Here is a 19,680-nt window from a genome sequence, read left to right on the forward strand (position 1 = left end):
CCATCCAGGTTGCTGTGAATGCCGTTAATTATTTCCTTTTTATGGCTGAGTAGCATTCTATCATATATATACCACAGTTTCTTTATCCACTCGTTGATTGATGGGCATCTGGTCTGGTTCCACATTTTTGCAATTGGGAATTGTGCTATTATCAAAATAGCATCATAATTCTTCACAGAACTAGAAAAAAAATCCTAAAATTCATATGGAACATAAAAGGATCCTGCATAGCCAAAGAAAGACTAAGCAAAAAAGCAAAACAAAACAAAACAAAAAATAAACACACACACACACACACACAAAATCTGGAAGCATCACATTACTTGATTTCTATACTATACTATAAGGTCATAGTCACCCAAACAGCATGGTACTGGTATAAAAATAGGCACATAGACGAATGGAACAGAATAGGGAACCCAGAAATAAACCCAAATATTTACAACCAACTGATCTTTGACAAAGCAAACAAAAACATAAAACTGGGAAAGGACATTTCATTTAACAAATGGTGCTGGGATAATTGTCAAGCCATATGTAGGAAAATGAAACTGGATCCCCATCTTTCACCTTATACAAAAATCAACTCAAGGTGGATCAAGGACTTAAATCTAAGACCTGAAACCATAAAAATTCTAGAAGATAACATCAGAAAAGGCCTTCTAGACGCTGGCTTAGGCAAGAATTTCATGACCAAGAACTCAAAACCAAATGCAATAAAAACAAAGATAAATAGGTGGGACTTAATTAAACTAAAGAACTTTTACATGGCAAAAGGATCAGTCAGCAGAGTAAACAGACAACCCACAGAGTGGGAGAAAATCTTCACAATCTATACATCTGACAGTGAATTAGTTTTTTGATGTGCTGCTGGATTCAGTTTGCTTAATATTTTGTTAAGGATTTTTGCATCCATGTACATTGAGTATATTGGCCTAAAGTTTTCTTTTTTTTGTTCTGTCTCTGTCAGGTTTTGGTATCAAGATAATGCTAGCCTCATGGAATGATTTAGGGAGGAGTCCTTCCTCCTCAATTTTTGGAAGTAATTTCAATAGGAATGGTGCCATCTCTTCTTTATGTATCTGGTAGCATTTGGCTGTGAATCTGTCTGGTCCTGGGCTTTTTCTGGTTGGTAGGCATTTTATTACTGATTCAGTATTGGAAATCATTATAGGTCTGTTCAGGGATTCAATCTCTTCTTGATTCAGTCTTGAGAGTTGAATGTTTTCAGCAATTTATCCATTTCTTATAGATTTTCTAGTTCGTTTGCACAGAGGTGTTCTTAGTAGTATCTGAGGTTCTTTTGCATTTCTGTGGAGTTGGTGGTAAATACTCATTTTCATTTCTGATTGTGGTTATTTGGATCTTCTCTCCTTTTTTCTTTATTAGTCTATCTAGTGTTCCATCAAACTTATCTATTCTATCAAAAAAAAATCCTCAATTCATTTATCTTTTGTTTTTTGTTTTTTGTGAGGTTTTTTTGCATCTTAACTTCCTTCAGTTAAACTCTGATTTTGGTTATTTCATTTCTTCTGCTAGCTTTGCGGTTGGTTTACTCTTATATCTCTAGTTCCTCTAGATATGATGCTAGGTTGTTACTTTGAGATCTTGTAACTTTTTGATATGCATGTTTAGCATTATAAACTTCCCTCTTAACACTGCTTTAGACGTATCCCAGAAATTCCGGTATTTTCTATCTTTGTTCTCATTCATTTCAAAGAATTTCTTGATTTCTGCTTTAATTTCATTGTTTACCCACAAGCCATTCAGGAGCACGTTATTTAATTCCCAGGTAATTGTATGGATTTAAGGGATCTTCATAGTATTGATTTCTATTTTTATTGCACTGTGGTCTGAGACTGTGTTTGGTATTATTTGGGTTTCTCTGAATTTGCTGAGGATTCTTTTATCCAATTATGTGGACAATTATGTGGACAATTTCAGAGTATTTGCCCCGTGACAATAAGAAGAATAGATATTCTGTTGTTTTGGGGTAGGGAGTTCTGTAGATGTCTATTAGGTAAATTTGGTCAAGCGTCGAGTTCAGGTCCTGAATATCTCTGTTAGTTTTCTGCTTCAGTGATCTAATACTGTCAATGCTCGGTTGAAGTCTACTACTATTATTGTGTAGGAATCTATGTCTTTTCATAGGTCTATAAGAACTTGCTTTATGTATTTGGGTGCTCCTGTGTTGGGTACATATATATTTAGGATAGCTAGGACTTTTTGAAGTCCTCTTGTAATGGGCTTATCATGCCTGATTAAAAGAGTATTTTCAAATATTAACGTACCAGGTATACTTTAATATAATTGTATCAATGTATCCAATTATATACAGTTTAAAAGGAAACCAGATTTTTATTAAATAATGTAAATAACTATATGCCATGAAAAGTAAGGAGACTCAGTAAAAGTATTACTTTCTTCTGAATTCTAATGGAGTCCACAAAAATCAGATATCATTTAAAAATGTTTAATTCAATCCACAAAAGTAAAATCTTCTAAATTAAGAGTTAGATATTGTATAAAAAGAAAGAGAAAGGACTTTTTCCATATTTATTAAAATATAATTAAAATAAAGCCTACCATATTCCAAAAGAGTAATCACAATTTAATTTTTTTCTCAGTTTTATTCAGTCCTAGTAATTCTTCTTTTGCTTGATCTTATGTCAAGCATTCTTTTTTAAGGAAGTATGTTTGCTTCTGAACTAAAAAGAGTCTTGGAAATCCTGCCTCAAGTCAGTGGTACAATCTGAAAGTTGACAAAAAAATAACACCTCAGAGGATTGAATTCAAGGGCCCATTCTTTGAAATATCAAAATTCACAGTGTCTAACAGTGTTCTTTCCAGATGCCTTCAGCAAGCATAAAGAAGCAAAAATCTGCTTCATAATGAGATCAATTTATTAGTATAACCAATAATGTAAGAATGGAGGAGGACAAAATTTTCTATTGGAATACCACACATAGCTATTTTGTAAGTGTTGGTGCAATCATTCTCTGAGAGCAAGAACATGTTATATACAGTGAAGGCACTGACAAATCTCTAGTGCCTTCATATAAAGGGTACAATATGGAAGGCTATTTCTTCTGATTTGATCATTCTTCTCAAGTAGCTGTCATAATGTTAATGAGGTAATTAGCAAAAATACTAAAAGACATCTTTTACTTTATTTTAATTTTAATTTTTAACACCTTTATTGAGGTATAATGGATATACAAAGAACTGCACATATTTATTATGTATAATTTGATGAGTTTGGACATATGAAAACACTTATTGATTATGGGGATACTATCACCGTAATCAATGCAACAGACATATCCAACATCTCCCAAAGCTTTCTTGTGTCTGTTTTTGTTTTGGTGAAGCAACGATAAAACACATTTTGAAATGCAAAATATGATATTGGTAACTACAAGTACCACGTTGCACAGTAGATATCTAGAATTTATTCAAGTAACATAACTGAAACTTTATAACCATAGGACAACAATTCCTCATCCCCCCAACTTTCTAGACCCCAAGAGCCACATTGTATTCTCTGTCTCTATGAGTTTGACTATTATAGATATGTCATATAAGTGGAATCTTATTGTATTTGTCCCTCTATGATTGCCTTATTTCACTTAGCATAATGCCCTCCAAGTTCATGGATGTTGCTCCAAACAGCAGGATTTCCTTATCTTTAAGACTGGATAATATTCTGTTGTATGTATACACCATTTTAAAAATCCATTCACTGGTAGATGGATGCTTGGGCTGTTTATTGGCTAATATGAATAATGTTGCAATAAACATGGATGTGCAGATATCTTCTCAAGATGCTGATTTCAATACTTTTGAATATATACTCAGTAGTGAGATTGCTGGATTATAAGGTGGTTCTATTTTAAGTTTTTTAGAAACCTCTATACTATTTTTCTTAGCTGCTTTCATGCCACCAACAGTGCACAGGGGTTCTGATTTCTCCACATCTTCACTAACACTTGTTATCTTTGTTTTTTAAAAAATGTATATTATAGCTACCTAACAGGTGTGAGGTGATACATACCTGTAGTTTTGACTTGCATTTCCATGATAATTAACTATACTGATTATCTTTTAATATACATGTTGGCCATTTGTATGTATTCTTTGGAGAAATGGCATTTTGTGCAGACATAGAAAAAGCAATTCTAAAATGTATATGGAGCCATAAAACACTATGACTAGTCAAAGTGATCTTGAGGAAAGAAAACAAAGCTGGAGGCATCACAATTCCTGATTTCAAAATATATCACCAAGCTACCAGAATCAAAACATCATGGTACTGGCATAAAGGCAGACATATAGACAAATGGAATGGAATAAAGGCCCAGAAATAACCCCATGCATATAAGGTCAACTGATCTTTGACAAGGGTCCCAAGAATACGCAATGAGGAAAGGATAGTCTCATCAACAAATTGTGTTGGGAAAACTAGATATCTACATGCAAAGAAATAAAATTGGACCCTGACTTTATACCACACACAAATATCAACTCAAAGTGGATGAAAAATTAAACATAGGACCTGCAATTATAAAATTACTAAAAGGAAACATGGGGGAAATTTCTTGATAATGGTTTTGGCAATAATTTCGTTGACATAATACCAAAAACACAGAAAACAAAAGTAGAAAAAAAGATAAGCAGAATTGCATCAATCTAAAAACCTTTTCACAGCAAAGAAAAAAAAACTAACAAAATGAATAGGAAACCTATGGAATGAGAGGAAAAAATTTCAAATCATATATCTGATAATGGGTGACATGGGTTAATTTTCAAAATACGTAAGGAACCCCTACAACTCAGTTGGAAAAAGTCAAATAACCTGATTTTAAAACTGACTTAAAAAAATTTTTTTAATTATATTTTTGGAAGCAAAAGCAAGAGTTGCCACTGGTTACTTCATTAAATAGTGTTATATGCCCAAGAAGTAATACTCAGTTATATTTATGTAACCAAATGACAAGGCAATATTTAAAAATTAGCATTAGAAAAGGTAACACGACTGTAAAGTCAACACAAAGCAGAGAAAAGTATTCCAGTGAGACATCAAATAACTGCTATCTGGATGCATTGCAACAACAGATAAGTAATAATCTCATAACCTTTGCTAAGCACTCTAAAGTCAATATATCATTTAACAAAAAGAAAGTCAAATTATTTCTGTATAAATATAATATTTGGCAGTAAATCTTTTATAAACCTTTAAATTAATAAGCCAATTAAAATTGAGCCAAAAGTGACATTAGCACAAAAGGCAGAGTAAGCAACTCTAAAATACCTCCATGTTCATGAGTTGGAAAACTTAATTGGATTAAGTTAACGATACTCCCCAAATTGATGTGCAGATTCAATACAATTCCATCAAAATTACAACCATCTTTTATACAAAAATGGACAGACTGATTCTAAAATTCATTTGGATATGATAAAGATTCAGATTAGTCACAACAATTTTGAAGGGAAAAAAGAACAAAGTTAGAGGACTTCTACTTTCTGATTTTGAAACTTACCACAAAAGCTCTTGCAATCTCAAGATAGCATGGTACTAGCACAAGGATAGATATATAGATCAATGGAAGAACATTGAGAATCCATAAATAAATCCACACATTTTTGGTTAGTTTATTTTTGAAAAGGGTGCCAAGAACATATAATGGGGAAAGGATAACATTTTCAACATAAATGATGAAAAAAACAAATACTCATATGCAAAAGAAAGATTGGAGTTGGACCCATAACTTACATTATATCCAAAAAATTAATCCAAATCAATTACAAACCCAAATGTAAGAGCTAAAATAATAAAACTTCTATGAGGAGACAGACAGAATCTAAGCCAGCATAACCATGTGACCTGTCTCTATCTCCAATTGACCACAATTCTAGAAGCAATCCTGTCATCCTGGGAACCCAACAAGAGGATCCTGAGGACTTTTACCTGCAAAACCAGTCTATAAAGATGGGGAAAGGTGTTTGCTCCTTCAGATGCATGGAAACCAATGCAAAGTTACACAGATAATGGTGAACCAGGCAAACATAATACCACCAAAGGAAACTAATAAAGTTCTAGAAACTAACTTCCACCCCAAATGGAGATCTACAAATTTTCCCTCAAAAACTCAAAATAATCATCTTAAAGATGCTCAGTGAGATGCAAGAAAACACAGATAGACAACTAAATAAAATTAGAAAAACAATGCATGAACAAAATGAGAAGTTTAATAAAGAAATAGAAACCATTAAGAAAAAACACAAAAATTATATAAGAATAGAACAGAATATTTTAATGGAGAACTTCAACAGCAGACACAGTCATACAAAAGAAAGAATTAGCAACTTGAAGACAAGTCATGTAAATAGTTTAATTAAAGGTGAAAAAAAGAAGAAAGATTAAAGAAGAGTGAAGAAAGTATAAGGGACCTATGGAATACCATCAAGCATGCAAATACACATATTATGGGAGTCCTAGAAGGAGAAAAGAGGGAAATGAGCAAAAAGCTTATTTAAAGGAATACTGGAAGAAAAATGTAAAAGCTAGGGTATTGGTGGCAATATGGGGATATGAAAATCCTCATGCGCTACTGGTAGAATTGCAGTGTGATGTAACCATTCTGGAGAGTTATATGTCACGACTTAGTCACTTAAGTACATGCTTCTGATACAACAATCACACTCCTGTGTATGCATCTTGCAGGAGGATTTACCTGTTTCAAAGGGTATATGTAAAAAGAGATTTATCAAAGCATTATTTGATCATGGCAGGACAATAGAGACAATCTTGTTTTTATCATGAGGAGAGTGGAAACATCAAACATCATGGATGATCACCAAAGAGGGCTATACTGTAATAAAATGCAATTAACAACATACATACATATAAACGTGGGAGGATGTTTTAAAACTAGCAATAACTAAAAAGAGTAAGAAACAGGCAAGGTCTTTTTCCAATACTATTTATATAAAATAAAAATACACACTCAGGACGTTCCTTTCCAGTAATGATATACAAGGTCATTGAGACCAAACTTCCCACTTAAAGTACAAATGGTTGGTTTATATATATATATATATATAAAATATTCAAATATAATATTCATTATATATGTATATTTTATAAATATATATATTCACTGGAGGTATTGAAAAGCAAAGACTGTGAAGAATTATAAATCCAAAGTTCCGAAGTAACATAGCAACCCAAAGGGGTAATTCTGTGTTAAAGGGCACTTTCCCCTTAGGGTATTTAACAGCTCCAGAATATTTGGCTGAGAGATTTAGAAGCACATTTTAAAGCCTTTAGTAAATAAAATTGCAGCATCTAGAGTCCAAGGCTCACCAAATTGGGGCAAGGAGATGTTCCTGCTAGACCTTTTACATATTGTGTTGAGATATCAAACTGAAGATATAATTCAAGTGGCCCATAAACATATGAAAAGATGTGTAAAGTCATTAATAATGGAAATTAGGGCAAGATACTGCTTCACTCATCAGACTGATAAAAAGTAAAATGCCTAGCAGAGTAAAATGATGGTAATGATACAATAAACTGAAAATATCCTCTGTTGCAGATGGGTATTCAAATCCGTGTAACAATTTGAAGAGCAATTTACCAATATCTGATAGATTTCAAGATGTATATACATCTATAGCCTATAACCCAATCTCTGCTGTATAACCTAGAGAAACTCTTGCAAACATGCTTAAGTAGATACACTGTATTTGTAGCAGCATTATTTGTAATGTTGAAAAACTATGAAGAATCCAAAATCTAGTACTAGAGAAATAGAGTAACAGGTTCGGTCACATTCATACAATAGAATGTCATATAGATGGTCACTAAAATTAATAAATTATATCCTCATTATCAATGCTAATAAGTCTTAAAACCATAATAGTGACAACAAATTTTACAATATGTGCATAACACTTATATATATAATACAAAACACAAAATTATGCTATATATTATTTACATAAATATGGATTAAAAACATAAAAACATGTCCTGAAGAATACGTATCAACTTCCTAATCCCACAACATTGGGAAGGAAATGAGATTGGAGAGAATTACAAAGGAAACTCTAACCATATTTGTCCTGCTTTATTTCTTTTTTTGGGTCGGGGGATCTGGTAAAAACTGGAAAACCTGCTAGACAAATTCTAAAAGAGCTCTACCATTGCCATGCTTCATTTCTTAAGAAGAAATAATCGTAAATATAACTTGGCAAGTGTTTAATTTTATTAAAGTTGGGTGCATGTGAGGTACAAGTGTTTTTTATCTTGCTCTCTATATTTGTGAGTGTATATATATATATAAAACATTTCATAATTTAAAATAAATTATTTCATTCTGTGATAATGTGACAAAAGAAACCAAGATGTGAAATAAAAACTAATAGGAAGGAATCCACTTTAAGCAGTGTGGCCGGGAATTAGCTCTCCAAAGAAGGAATGATTAGGCTGAAATATGGAGAAAGAGAAAGTAAGCTGATTAAAAAAAAAGTTTCAAGCAATACAGTAGGTAAATAGACACCAATGTCTGCAGTCTAGAGATGGCATTAAATCTGCTGGCAGTTTTTCTATGATCATCATTGTACTGCAAGTTCTATGAGAGACTGGATACGGAATATCCTGTTCAATGTTGTATTTGCATCACCAGAATAGCACTTAGCACACAGTACGGCTCAAAAAAAAAATCTCAGATAAAGTGAATGACATAGTTTAAGGGACTCACATGTTAGTATGTTCAGACAGTAGCAAGGACAGATACGAGCAATTAAGAAACTGATCAGATCAATGCTGTGAAATAGGCAAGGGTGATCTTTGATAACTCCTTTCTAAAATCTCTTTTATCTTTTATCTCTTCTATCTTTCATTTATCCTCTACTCTTGAAATCCTTATTTTGTATCACTTTCTTCCAGGACCATGTATTCAATCAACAGCTAAAAAAAAAAAAAAAAAACACCAAAACCCCTAAAGTCTATAGTTATAACTCACTCAGTGCCAGAAATGAATCTGCAATGCATGAGTTACTGTCGTGGTAACGTGTCCCATGATATTCTTTGTCAGCATCTTTTGTCATCTTCTTGTGAGGATTTTGAAGGAGATGGAGAAAGGTAGGTTGAAGATTCCCTGTCAGGAGGTTTGCTGTCCAAGCTTATTCCAAATGGAATATGAATTTTATCCTCCAGACATGCCTCAGTACCTGTCAGAATTTAGCCTTGAGAAAAATGAAGCAAGCACTGAGAGTAATGACCCTTTTAGGGAATCTGTGCTCAATTCTGAACTCTATTCAGAGGCCTTGGGGTGGGGCTTGTTTGACACAGTGGCCGCATAAAGCCTGGTAAACTCTGCTGGTCTCTGGGACGAGGCTGAGGGCAGAGAGTTGAACACAACCCTGAGATTTATCCCTCACAATGGGGAAAGACAGACTTCTTCATTTATGTCTCATGCTACTTCTTATCCTGCTTTCTGCCAATGACTCCAACTCTGCAGAACCGTAAGTCTCACTCAAGACCCTTTCCTCCAGTGTGCATTTCAGGCTCTCCCTTATGTCTTCGCTTTGCCTTCCTTTGTAAATGCGACCTTTCCACTCATTATGATACCTTCCAAACATAAGAAATCATTCCAGTTAATCCCTTGTTTATCTTTCATTTATCCTCTACCCTTGAAATCACTTTTTTCTACATTGGGCCAATCAGTGTCATAAATACAAGTAGTCACTAAGAAGCATGATTAAATAAAACACTAGATCCCACCTTCACAGAACCATTCTTTTGGATGAAAGGCACTGAAAATAAAGATATTCAAAATGTATAGTGAGGTGCAACTTAACATGTATTGTAGGCTTTATATATATACAGAAAGTATAGCTCCTTTATTTTTCAATCAGGTATCAAGTCTTCACCAACAGCCCCAATGGGGAACTAAAGTAGGGGAAATAATTTTAACCCTATCCAGTTGTAAGTTGGTAAAATTCAATAATTGTAAGACTTCTTTTTCACCTCTCTGTAGTTCCTCTCCTCTAGAGGACTGTGGTCTCCATTAACTCCTAATAGAGAAAAGTGTCAGAGTCCTTGGTCTCAAAGTTCTCCGTCCTTCTTGGCTACTGTCAGTCTGACTTCTTCTTACCTGCTAGCATGCACTGTTGAAGTTTAGTCATCTGGTTTCTCTTGTGTGGTCAGGACCCAACAGTCCTCTCTACCTGACTGTCTCACTTCAGCTGTTTCATATCCCACAGAACTCCTACCTTTGCATCCTGCCTCAAATACTATGGCTATTGTTCCAACCCAGCCTGTGATGCAGGGCCACTTTGCCCCTTTGCAGATCAGGCCATTTAAGGTCCCTGGCCTTAACCCAGCTGCCTTTACATTTCTTCCAGAGAATGGTGAGAACTCTTGGGTCCAATAATAGCACATAGGCACTGAGGTGTCCTGGAGAGGTTAAACTTCTGCCTCTCTCTTGCATACCCACACTGCACTTCTAGATGCCTATCGTGTCTCCTATATTTCAGATTGATACAGGGAAGTCTTCAGAGACCCAAATGGGGAAAGGGATAAGGGGTCCCTCTGCTCTGTGTGTTACCCTTATTCATCTGACATAACTAGCCCTCTTCAGGCCAAAGCGCAGAAAGCAGAAATAAGGACTTCAATCCAGTGAGTCTCCTGCTTTCCTCAGGCTTTTTCCTTGCACAGTTTCCTGGCAACCGATAGGGGTACATTTCTCCCCCACTATCCCTCTACCTCATCTACAGCTGTGGGCGCTACTACTTCCGGCTGCACTCCACCCAGAAAGCATTTGGAGTATGTGGAGGCTATTTTGCTTTCTGAGAGCAGACTGAATGGATAAAGCGAGTGGCGTGTATTGGGTCAGAAACATGAAGCAATTTGTGGTTTTGGATGCAGTCCTACACTGCATAGGACCATGCTGCCATTGAAACCATCCTTTTACAAGAACAGCAAGCCTCATGCCCTAGTTATCACAAGCAGAAGGGGTGTTTTCTCCCTTTGTAAGGAGAAAACTTAACTTTATCCCTCCAGAATTAACCCTTGATGTGATAAATGAGAGAAAGATTGCCAAAGAGACCCAATAGCCGTTCTACCCTGCCTTGGGGCAGTAAGCTTCAGAGAGATGAAGGCTTCAGGGGAATAAAATGAAAAAGAGAAAATTAAAAGTCATCATTTTAATATTTGCTAAATTTAGTCCCTGCTAAAAAGGCAAATATTTAAAATGCAAACATTCATGATTGAGTAATATATTAAAACATTTTAGCAGCTCACTACCAGTGAAATCTTGGGCCAGTTTGTCAACCTGGATTTGTTCCAATTTCAGTATCTATTTAAAAATATTAACTGAACTCCTACAAAACAGCTCTTTAGAATATCAAATATGTGTGGAATTAATTTTTACTCATGATAATTTTTGGCTTATAATTTATAAGAATAAAAATAGTATATTAGATAAATTATAAATATATGTATACACCTTCTTATTAAGATCAAAGAACTAAAGGGAAAATTTTGGGATGGGGAGGTAAAAATGATAAATTTTTATTATGTATTATGTCCTTAAAAGAGCAGTGATCAGGAGATCAGAAGCATCCAGATACCAGAAAAAGATTAGACTTAAGGGACTAGCTGAATGACTATCAGCGAGTTACTTAACTGCCCTCAACTTCTGTGCTAGAGAACAAAACCATACCACTCATACAGTAAAATCATCTGAAACTTGGATGACTTAAGAGTGGCCCTAGAGATTCACAGCATATAGCTTTACCCAGGAACACTTTAAAACACATGTAGCAAGACTGTTGTGCTGGAGCAGACTACATGGAGGATGAGGAAACCAAATTTGAGTTCCAGAATCCACAACTCAATTATCCTTGGATCCTCTCCTCCAAGTCTCACACCTATTAATTTTGTAAAGTAATAATATTGGGTTTCTTGTGTCAAATTGCCTGTCCAGAAAACAATTTAAAAGGTAAGAGTTTATGTTGCCAATGGAAAAGTAAGGGTAGTAAAATAATATAAGAAAATAATAGTTTTTACTTGCAAATTTACTCTACAAATGGCTTAACTCTGCAGACATTGAATTGTGAATCGTTGAAATGTTAAAGCTTTGAGGAGTTAGATTTTCATCATGATTTACTGATTTGGCATGGGGGCAGGGATTTTATCCTTCTGTTATGTATTCAAGTTCTGGGGACTGATGAGGATCTCATGTTTTAGCTTTCATGAACATGGAGAGTATCATGTATGTACCTTACAGCATTGCTGGGAAGATTAAATGGCTTAACACACAGACCGCTTAACAATTCCTGTCGTGTGGCAGATAAAAAAAGCAACAACAGAAACACATTCTCTTTCAGCGCACAGGAGTTCAGAGAGTGGAGAGATTATATTGAGTTGCAGTCTTCTGGAAAGTGACAGGAAAATATGGCGTGGAGGGCATTAGAGACAAAGGACACTCATCAATAAAGCTAAGGCAAGAATGTGAGGTTTACACAAGAAATTGCCTGTGCCTCTGAAAAACTGAAAACATTGAACAATTTAAATAAAAAAGGAAAGACTTTTCAAAATAATACGTACTTTTAGTACTCACATAAACTTTTCTTTTCTTTTCTTTTTTAGACAGAGTCTTACTCTGTCACCCAGGCTGGAAAGCATTGGTGCGATCATAGCTCACTGTAGCCTTGACCTCCTGGGCTTAAGTGATCCTTCTTGCCTCAGGCTCCTGAGTAACTGGGACTACAGGCATGCGCCACCACACAACCAAACCTGGCTAAACGTTTTATTTTGATTTTTGTAGAGACGGTGGGGGGGCCTCACAATGTTGCCCCAGGCTGTTCTCAAACTCCTGGCCTCAAGTGACTCTCCTGCCTCAGCCTCCCAAAGTGCTGGGAATTAGGTATAAGCCACTGTTCCCAGCCTGAACTTGTTTTTTTTTTTTTTTTAATAAAAAAGATAACCTATCCACCCATGTGATTCTGAAACAAACATGTTTATAAACGTGGACATACTAATATTAAATTATTAATGTTGTTGCTTCAAGAAATTAAGCATAAAGGGAAATGATAATAAAACATAGTGTGCGTTTGTGTAGTGTGTGTGTGATGGGGAGTTGTGCATGTAAATAATTGACAAAATTTTCAAACTTGTTGATAACATATTGACTTTGAGCTGTATCTGAGGAGCCTAAGAGAAACAGCAAATACTTTTTTTCAGTGTTGCTGATATTAAGGAAATGATTTCACAATATACACATGTGCTGTTTTGTGTAGTGATATATGCTTACTGAAGTTCTTTCAGTTGAATTTCTGTAAATCTAGTCATGGTGTTCATTCCAAAGTGATGTTTATCTAGACAGATTTTAATGTAAGTCCTTTTTAAAATGAATAATCACTCCCAATTTATTATATATGTGTGTGTGTTTGTGGGTGTGCACTTTTATGGATATATATTCAGGAATTCAGGTACTTTTTGAAGTTCAAAGTTAAAATTTAAAGAGTTCAGATTGCTCTTTAAAGCCAGGAATGCCGGTGAAATTGTAACATCTTGGAAAGCACTCTCCAGTGTTGCGTGGCTCCAGATTGTGTGGCTGAGGCATGACTGATGAGTAAAAGATAAAATGTTTGTGCCGATCTGTGACAGAACCTCCATTGTATTGTTCTTAGTCCATTGACTTTTGGAATAAAACTGATTGCACCAATGAATACATATTGTTATGAAAACACATTTATGAATGAAAACGCTTACCATCATCAGTTTTTCTCTAATTTACACTTCTTCCTTTCCCAGGCAGTATATGGTGCTGGTCCCCTCCCTGCTCCACACTGAGGCCCCTGAGAAGGGCTGTGTCCTTCTGAGCCACCTGAACGAGACAGTGACTGTAAGTGCTTCCTTAGAGTCTGGCGGGGAAAACAGGAGCCTCTTCACTGACCTGGTGGCGGAGAAGGACTTATTCCACTGTGTCGTCTTCACTGTGAGTGCTATGGTGCCAGCTGGCTGTCCCTGCTTGATACATTTTATTGAGTTCTATAAGTCATGGTGATGGAGCTCTGCTGTGCAATCCCAAGGAATGACTTTAAGAATGTAGTTAGGACCTCAGGGGCTGGGCGCGGTGGCTCACGCCTGTAATCCCAGCACTTTGGGAAGCCAAGGTGGGCAGATCACGAGGTCAGCAGATGGAGACCATCCTGGCTAACACGGTGAAACCCCATCTCTACTAAAAATACAAAAAATGAGCCGGGCGTGGTGGCGGGTGCCTGTAGTCCCAGCTACTCAGGAGGCTGAGGCAGGAGAATGGCGTGGACCCGGGAGGCGGAGCTTGCAGTGAGCCGAGATGGCGCCACTGCACTCCGGCCTGGGCGACAGAGCGAGACTCCGTCTCAAAAAAAAAAAAAAAAAAGTGACTTTTTCAACTATTAAGGAACAAAGCATTTTTTACCAGAGTAAGGGAGAAATACTCTTCTAAACTTCATTTATAAATAATAATCCTTTTGCCCACAAAAGTTTCATGACTTAGAGGAGTTTTCTAGTTTTGATTGTAACTGTCTCTTTAAGGACGGGGCTGGACATTGCCTAGAAATAGAGCATATGAAAATTTCATGATAAAAACTTTGCATGCCACATAATTTTTTGTGCATGCAGGATACTCTAAGCAAATACCTAGGACCTCTTTAAAGTTGCCTAACTTGGGATACTCAGCTCCTATGCTCTCCCATATTTTTTCTCTCCATTCCTTATGAATACAGATACTCAGTTAAAAGGCATCTAATTTAATAGCTAGAGCTCTAGGTGAATTCCATGGAGATCTGGGTTCTATTGATGGCCACTCTTACTGATACAGTTCCTCTATCTCACATTAACATCTTCACTCTTACTTCTGGAGAAATAGTCATACCTTCCTTCTTGGTGAAGCTGAAGGAGAGATAGGAAATAACAATGACAGAAGAATGCAGAGGGAGAAGACTGCACAGTTCCTCAGCAGCAAAAAATCCTTCGCTTTTCAGCTCCCAAGGATCTCAGCCTCTTCAGAGGTGGCATTCCTTAGCATCCGGATAAAGGGGCCTACGCAAGATTTCAGGAAGAGGAACACAGTTCTGGTAAAGAACACTCAAAGTCTGGTCTTTGTCCAGACAGACAAACCCGTCTATAAACCAGAACAGACAGGTAAGTAGGGAAATTCCACCGTTTGGGGCAACACTGAGAAGGAAGGGCCACCTGAGCCGCCAAAGTCTCCATTATCCTAGCCCCATAGCCTCCTGTCTTATTACCCAAATTACCTGCTTTATCATGTCTGAATCTTATCAGAGAACTACTTTTCCAGTAAGATTCCGTGTTGTCTCCGTGGATGAAAATTTTCGCCCTCGAAATGAACTGGTAAGCATCCACTATCTGTGGTTTGGGTGAGGGGTAGAGTGGGAATACGCACCCAGAGTGAGGTAGAAAGGTACAAGAAAAGCGAGAGGATGAAACACACTTGTTTTTGAACTTGGCTCCAGCCTCAGCACGGATTTGCAGTCTTACACAAGACAAAAATTGAGGGACAAGAGATGAGAAAGTTCTTTCTCTTATAACAGTAGTTAACCAGTCCGGTAATAGCTGCATTTGTTGCTCTGAACACACTACATTAAGAATACTAAAGAAACATAAGAAAAAAGGCACTTTTCATATTGATACTTTCAAGGAATTTATGATTAAAAAAGCAACAAAGAATTATACTTTTATGAATATCTAGGTATATACAATAGACTATATTATAATTTTATTATATATTCTAACATATAGCATAGAAATAGACACACTTTTTATGCTAATTGAATTTCCCTTTTTTCAACTCACCTTCAATATTAGTGCAAAGGAACAAAGCTGCTTTTAATAGGTAGAAAATAGACAATATTGAAATTAGAATAAATATTCTTGGTTTACTCTCAACCAAATGATTCTGGGAATTCTCTTTCTGTTAGGTCTAAATCACAATGACATATAACTCTATTAATATCTATTTCCCAATTTATGAAAGGAAGCAGTATAGTCATATTACTCACTAGGAGAAGTTTACTTTCCAAATAATATTAATACTTAAAGATTCAATAATATCATTCACCAATAATAATTTTCAGGGAAATGACAACACATACTAATTATTGAATATATTGTGTGTGCTCATCCTAGAACTATCTAATAATTTCCCTGAGATTTTATCCAGTTCTATGATGTTTCTTGTTGAATTTAGCTACAGATAGTATTCTTCCTCAGTATGTTGTTTGATCGCAAGTCTGAAATTGTAGCCTTTGCTCGAATTCTAATCACATCTCTTCTTTCCACTTTTCATATAGATTCCACTGATATACCTTGAGGTAAGTATCAGAAAAAGTATCTTATAAGGAAATTAGTACTTTTAGAGAGTAGGAGGTTCAGACAGATGAACTACTCTAAAAACTTTCAGATCAGAATTCCTCCTACTCCCAGTTGTCAGGTTGATTGCATTTTCTCTTCCCTCTGTATTTGTCTTTCCAGAGGCAATGCTAATTATCACCTTCAAAATCATTTGAGATGCTCAATGATTATTGTGACTAAATGATTACTGCCTGTGCTGCTTCTTTCCCTTCAGAACCCAAGAAGAAATCGAATTGCACAATGGCAGAGTCTCAAGCTAGAGGGTGGCCTCAATCAATTGTACTTTCCCCTTTCATCAGAGCCCATTCAGGGCTCCTACAAGGTGGTGGTACAGACAGAATCAGGCGGAAGGATAGAGCACCCCTTCACCGTGGAGGAATTCGGTATGGATTACGGAAGATGAAAAAGGCGTGACATTTTGGTTCCTAGTGTGTGAGCTCACTTAGATCCTTTGAATTTCCCATAGGTATGTTGAACTTGCAGTAGAGTCAGACATACCTGCTTCTAAGACCATTAGGACTGTGTGAACACAGAAGCTCATAAGAGCTTGCTGATTTTCAGTAGCAAATTACGCTTTGCCAAGTACGAAACTTCTTATTTCAGTGAAACCACCATCATTTGTTCGTGTCACTGAGATCTACTGTGCTCAAGAAGTCAGTTAGATTCTGCATGAATTGTTAAACCTTACCATCTTAAGGTGGATACATTGGAAACATCCAGGGTATTACTTTGGGAAAAATTATAGACATACTGAAATTATTTGTATTTCCAATAAATGTTTACCAACATTCTTTATTCATATTATCTCTATTAACAGTGCTTCCCAAGTTTGAGGTCAAAGTTCAGGTGCCAAAGATAATCAGTATTGTGGATGAAAAAGTGAACATAACAGTATGTGGAAAGTGAGTTATATTGTTTTTATCTAAAATTTTATATTTTGCCTCAATTTTGAGTGATTATGTATGTACAAAATTATACATTTATTTTCCATTAGCACTTTTGTAATATTACTCCATTGACTTCTCTTTATTTAATGACTTATTATTAAAATGTTCAAATACATAAAAGAATAAAAACACTCTTAATTATGATTTAACAATAAACATCTTTCTGTATTGTTTCATCATATATTTTGCTTTAACTTTTTAGGAAAAATCACAAAGATCATGATATTTTTCTGTACACGCAGTAGTATGTACCTCTGAAATACAGACATTTTCCACTTCCATGACACCATGCTCACTTAACAAAATTAAAAGTAATTTTCCAAAACTAATTCCAAGTTTACAGTCAAGTATCTTCAATTGTCCTAAAAACTGTCTCATAAAGCTAGGTGTTCATATATTGGTTTTGGTTATTATGACTCCTAAATACCTTTTGTTTTTTTCCAAACTCCCTACAATGGAAAATTTCAATCACGTGCAAAAGTTAACAGAGCAGTAAAATACAATTTCATGTACCTATCACCTATTTTTATAAAATTATAAAATTTGCCAGGTTCTTTTTGCCCCATTTCCTCCCCTACAGTAGTTTTTTAGCTCTAATATTTTAAAGCAAGCCATAGGAATCTATAAATGTCTTAGAGGTTTAAAAGTTGATAACCTTCTTTTTGATGACATTTCACTGAAGATTATCAGTTGGCCTCTAGATGTCTTGCTTGCAGGAGCTGCCTGTTTGTTTTCTCATGGAACATTGAATCAATTATGCCTAATCTTTCCTCTTGGCAATTTTAAGAGGATATACTGAATGTTTTACATTGATCTTTTTGATAGAACAATTGTTTAATAACTAGAAATAGTGCAATGGTAGAACAAATTGTTTAATAACCTGAAATAATCTCTCCCCCAGAATTTTCTACTCCAGGCAATTTCACTCTCTCTTTTTCTTCATATGTATACCATAAATACTAATCCTGTCATTGAGGAAAGAGGATGAGCTGATACGTTGGACTAAATATGAGAAGCTTAAAGGTCACAGATTACAATTACTGGGCAAAAGCCAATGATTAGGATTTTATAGAAGTGACTTAAACATAATATAAACGACCCAGTGACTGATGTCATGATTACAAAGGGTACTAGACTCAGAATCGGCAGTGATGAGTGTGCCTCCCCTACCAGAACTTACTATTTTAACTAGGCATTCTGCTGCTTCTCTGTGCCTCCATCTCTTTTTTTTTTTTTGAGACGGGGTCTCGCTCTGTCGCCCAGGCTGGAGTGCAGTGGCCGGATCTCAGCTCACTGCAAGCTCCGCCTCCCGGGTTCACGCCATTCTCCTGCCTCAGCCTCCCGAGCAGCTGGGACTACAGGCGCCCGCCACCTCGCCCGGCTAGTTTTTTGTATTTCTTAGTAGAGACGGGGTTTCACCGTGTTAGCCAGGATGGTCTCGATCTCCTGACCTCGTGATCCGCCCGTCTCGGCCTCCCAAAGTGCTGGGATTACAGGCTTGAGCCACCGCGCCCGGCCGCCTCCATCTCTTAAGCAGTAGACAGAGGGCATGAACCTTACCTATGAGGTTCCTTTCCACCGCTGCCCTCTGTGATTACAGATACCTCTTACGGTTCCTTTTAACCTGGAGAAGCAAAACTGATTGCCTACAAACAAACAGTCCCAGAGGGAGCATGTAGGGTGAAGGAATATGCCAGCCTAAATATTATATACTGGAAACACCAAAACGCCTAGGTCTCTGCCTCATTTCAGCCTCAGAGCAATGGCCAAGGAGTTATGTGTCTAACTTAATAGTGCCGTAGTGCAGATATCTAGATCTTGGAGAAGGGTTTCAGAATAAGCTGCTTTGATTCTATCTTTGTATTTGAAGTAACTTCAGAGCCATTTGCAAATAGGAAAGAAAACCAATGTCCAAAACAAAATTTTTGTGTATTATTCTATTACCCATTATCGAATGAGAGAAAGGACTAATATAACATGTGCACACACATATAACCCCACAAATTATTTTGTATTTACATGCCTCATGGTGTTCCTAGGCTTCTTTTTCTCCCTCTCTCTCCCTTCTCTTCTCTGTGTAAGTGCACGTGCGTGTGTGTGTGTCTGTGCATTTTGTGTTAGATTTGCTTAGTTATTATGTACTTATTTTTATTCAATTTGTCATTACATTTGCTCACTTGGTATACAGAATAAGCTTTGATATTATTAAAACAAAATAAAAAAGAAAGATAGGTAAGAAATAGGTTAAAAGGGCCGGGCGCGGTGGCTCAAGCCTGTAATCCCAGCACTTTGGGAGGC

At 36.2% G+C, this 19,680-nt stretch overlaps 1 protein-coding gene, 1 long non-coding RNA gene and 1 other non-coding gene across 7 annotated transcripts in view; 1 reads left to right on the plus strand and 2 right to left on the minus strand.

Moving 5' to 3' along the window:
- The window catches only part of LOC100998887, a 75,087-nt gene extending 65,730 nt beyond the window's left edge, over positions 1 to 9,357 (minus strand). For all 5 annotated transcript variants that reach the window (XR_004176000.1, XR_004175998.1, XR_004175996.1 and 2 more), the window contains exon 1: positions 9,033 to 9,357. This is a non-coding gene — a long non-coding RNA (uncharacterized LOC100998887). The remainder of the gene's footprint in view (positions 1 to 9,032) is intronic.
- Positions 8,155 to 8,214, minus strand: LOC116269036. Its single transcript, XR_004176356.1, has one exon. It is a non-coding gene; the product is annotated as a U7 small nuclear RNA (small nuclear RNA).
- A 15-nt stretch (positions 9,358 to 9,372) lies between the features above and the next one.
- LOC116268832 (pregnancy zone protein-like) lies at positions 9,373 to 18,595 on the plus strand. Its single transcript, XM_031650265.1, has 7 exons — positions 9,373 to 9,534; positions 13,832 to 14,015; positions 15,046 to 15,205; positions 15,363 to 15,415; positions 16,375 to 16,395; positions 16,650 to 16,818; positions 17,253 to 18,595. The coding sequence occupies exons 1-7, from the start codon at positions 9,452 to 9,454 to the stop codon at positions 17,339 to 17,341; spliced, it is 759 nt and encodes a 252-aa protein (XP_031506125.1). The 5' UTR covers positions 9,373 to 9,451; the 3' UTR covers positions 17,342 to 18,595.
- Positions 18,596 to 19,680: the final 1,085 nt, after the last annotated feature.

Source organism: Papio anubis, chromosome 9, assembly GCF_008728515.1.
Source record: "Papio anubis isolate 15944 chromosome 9, Panubis1.0, whole genome shotgun sequence".
NCBI classification, from domain to species: Eukaryota; Metazoa; Chordata; class Mammalia; order Primates; family Cercopithecidae; genus Papio; species Papio anubis.

Excerpts from the sequence above, each read along its gene's own strand:
- LOC116268832 (XM_031650265.1), top strand. The coding sequence starts at position 9,452 with ATGGGGAAAGACAGACTTCTTCATTTATGTCTCATGCTACTTCTTATC. Across the intron at positions 15,416-16,374 it reads TTCGCCCTCGAAATGAACTG|ATTCCACTGATATACCTTGA; the intron begins GTAAGCATCCAC and ends CTTTTCATATAG. Across the intron at positions 16,819-17,252 it reads CTTCACCGTGGAGGAATTCG|TGCTTCCCAAGTTTGAGGTC; the intron begins GTATGGATTACG and ends CTCTATTAACAG.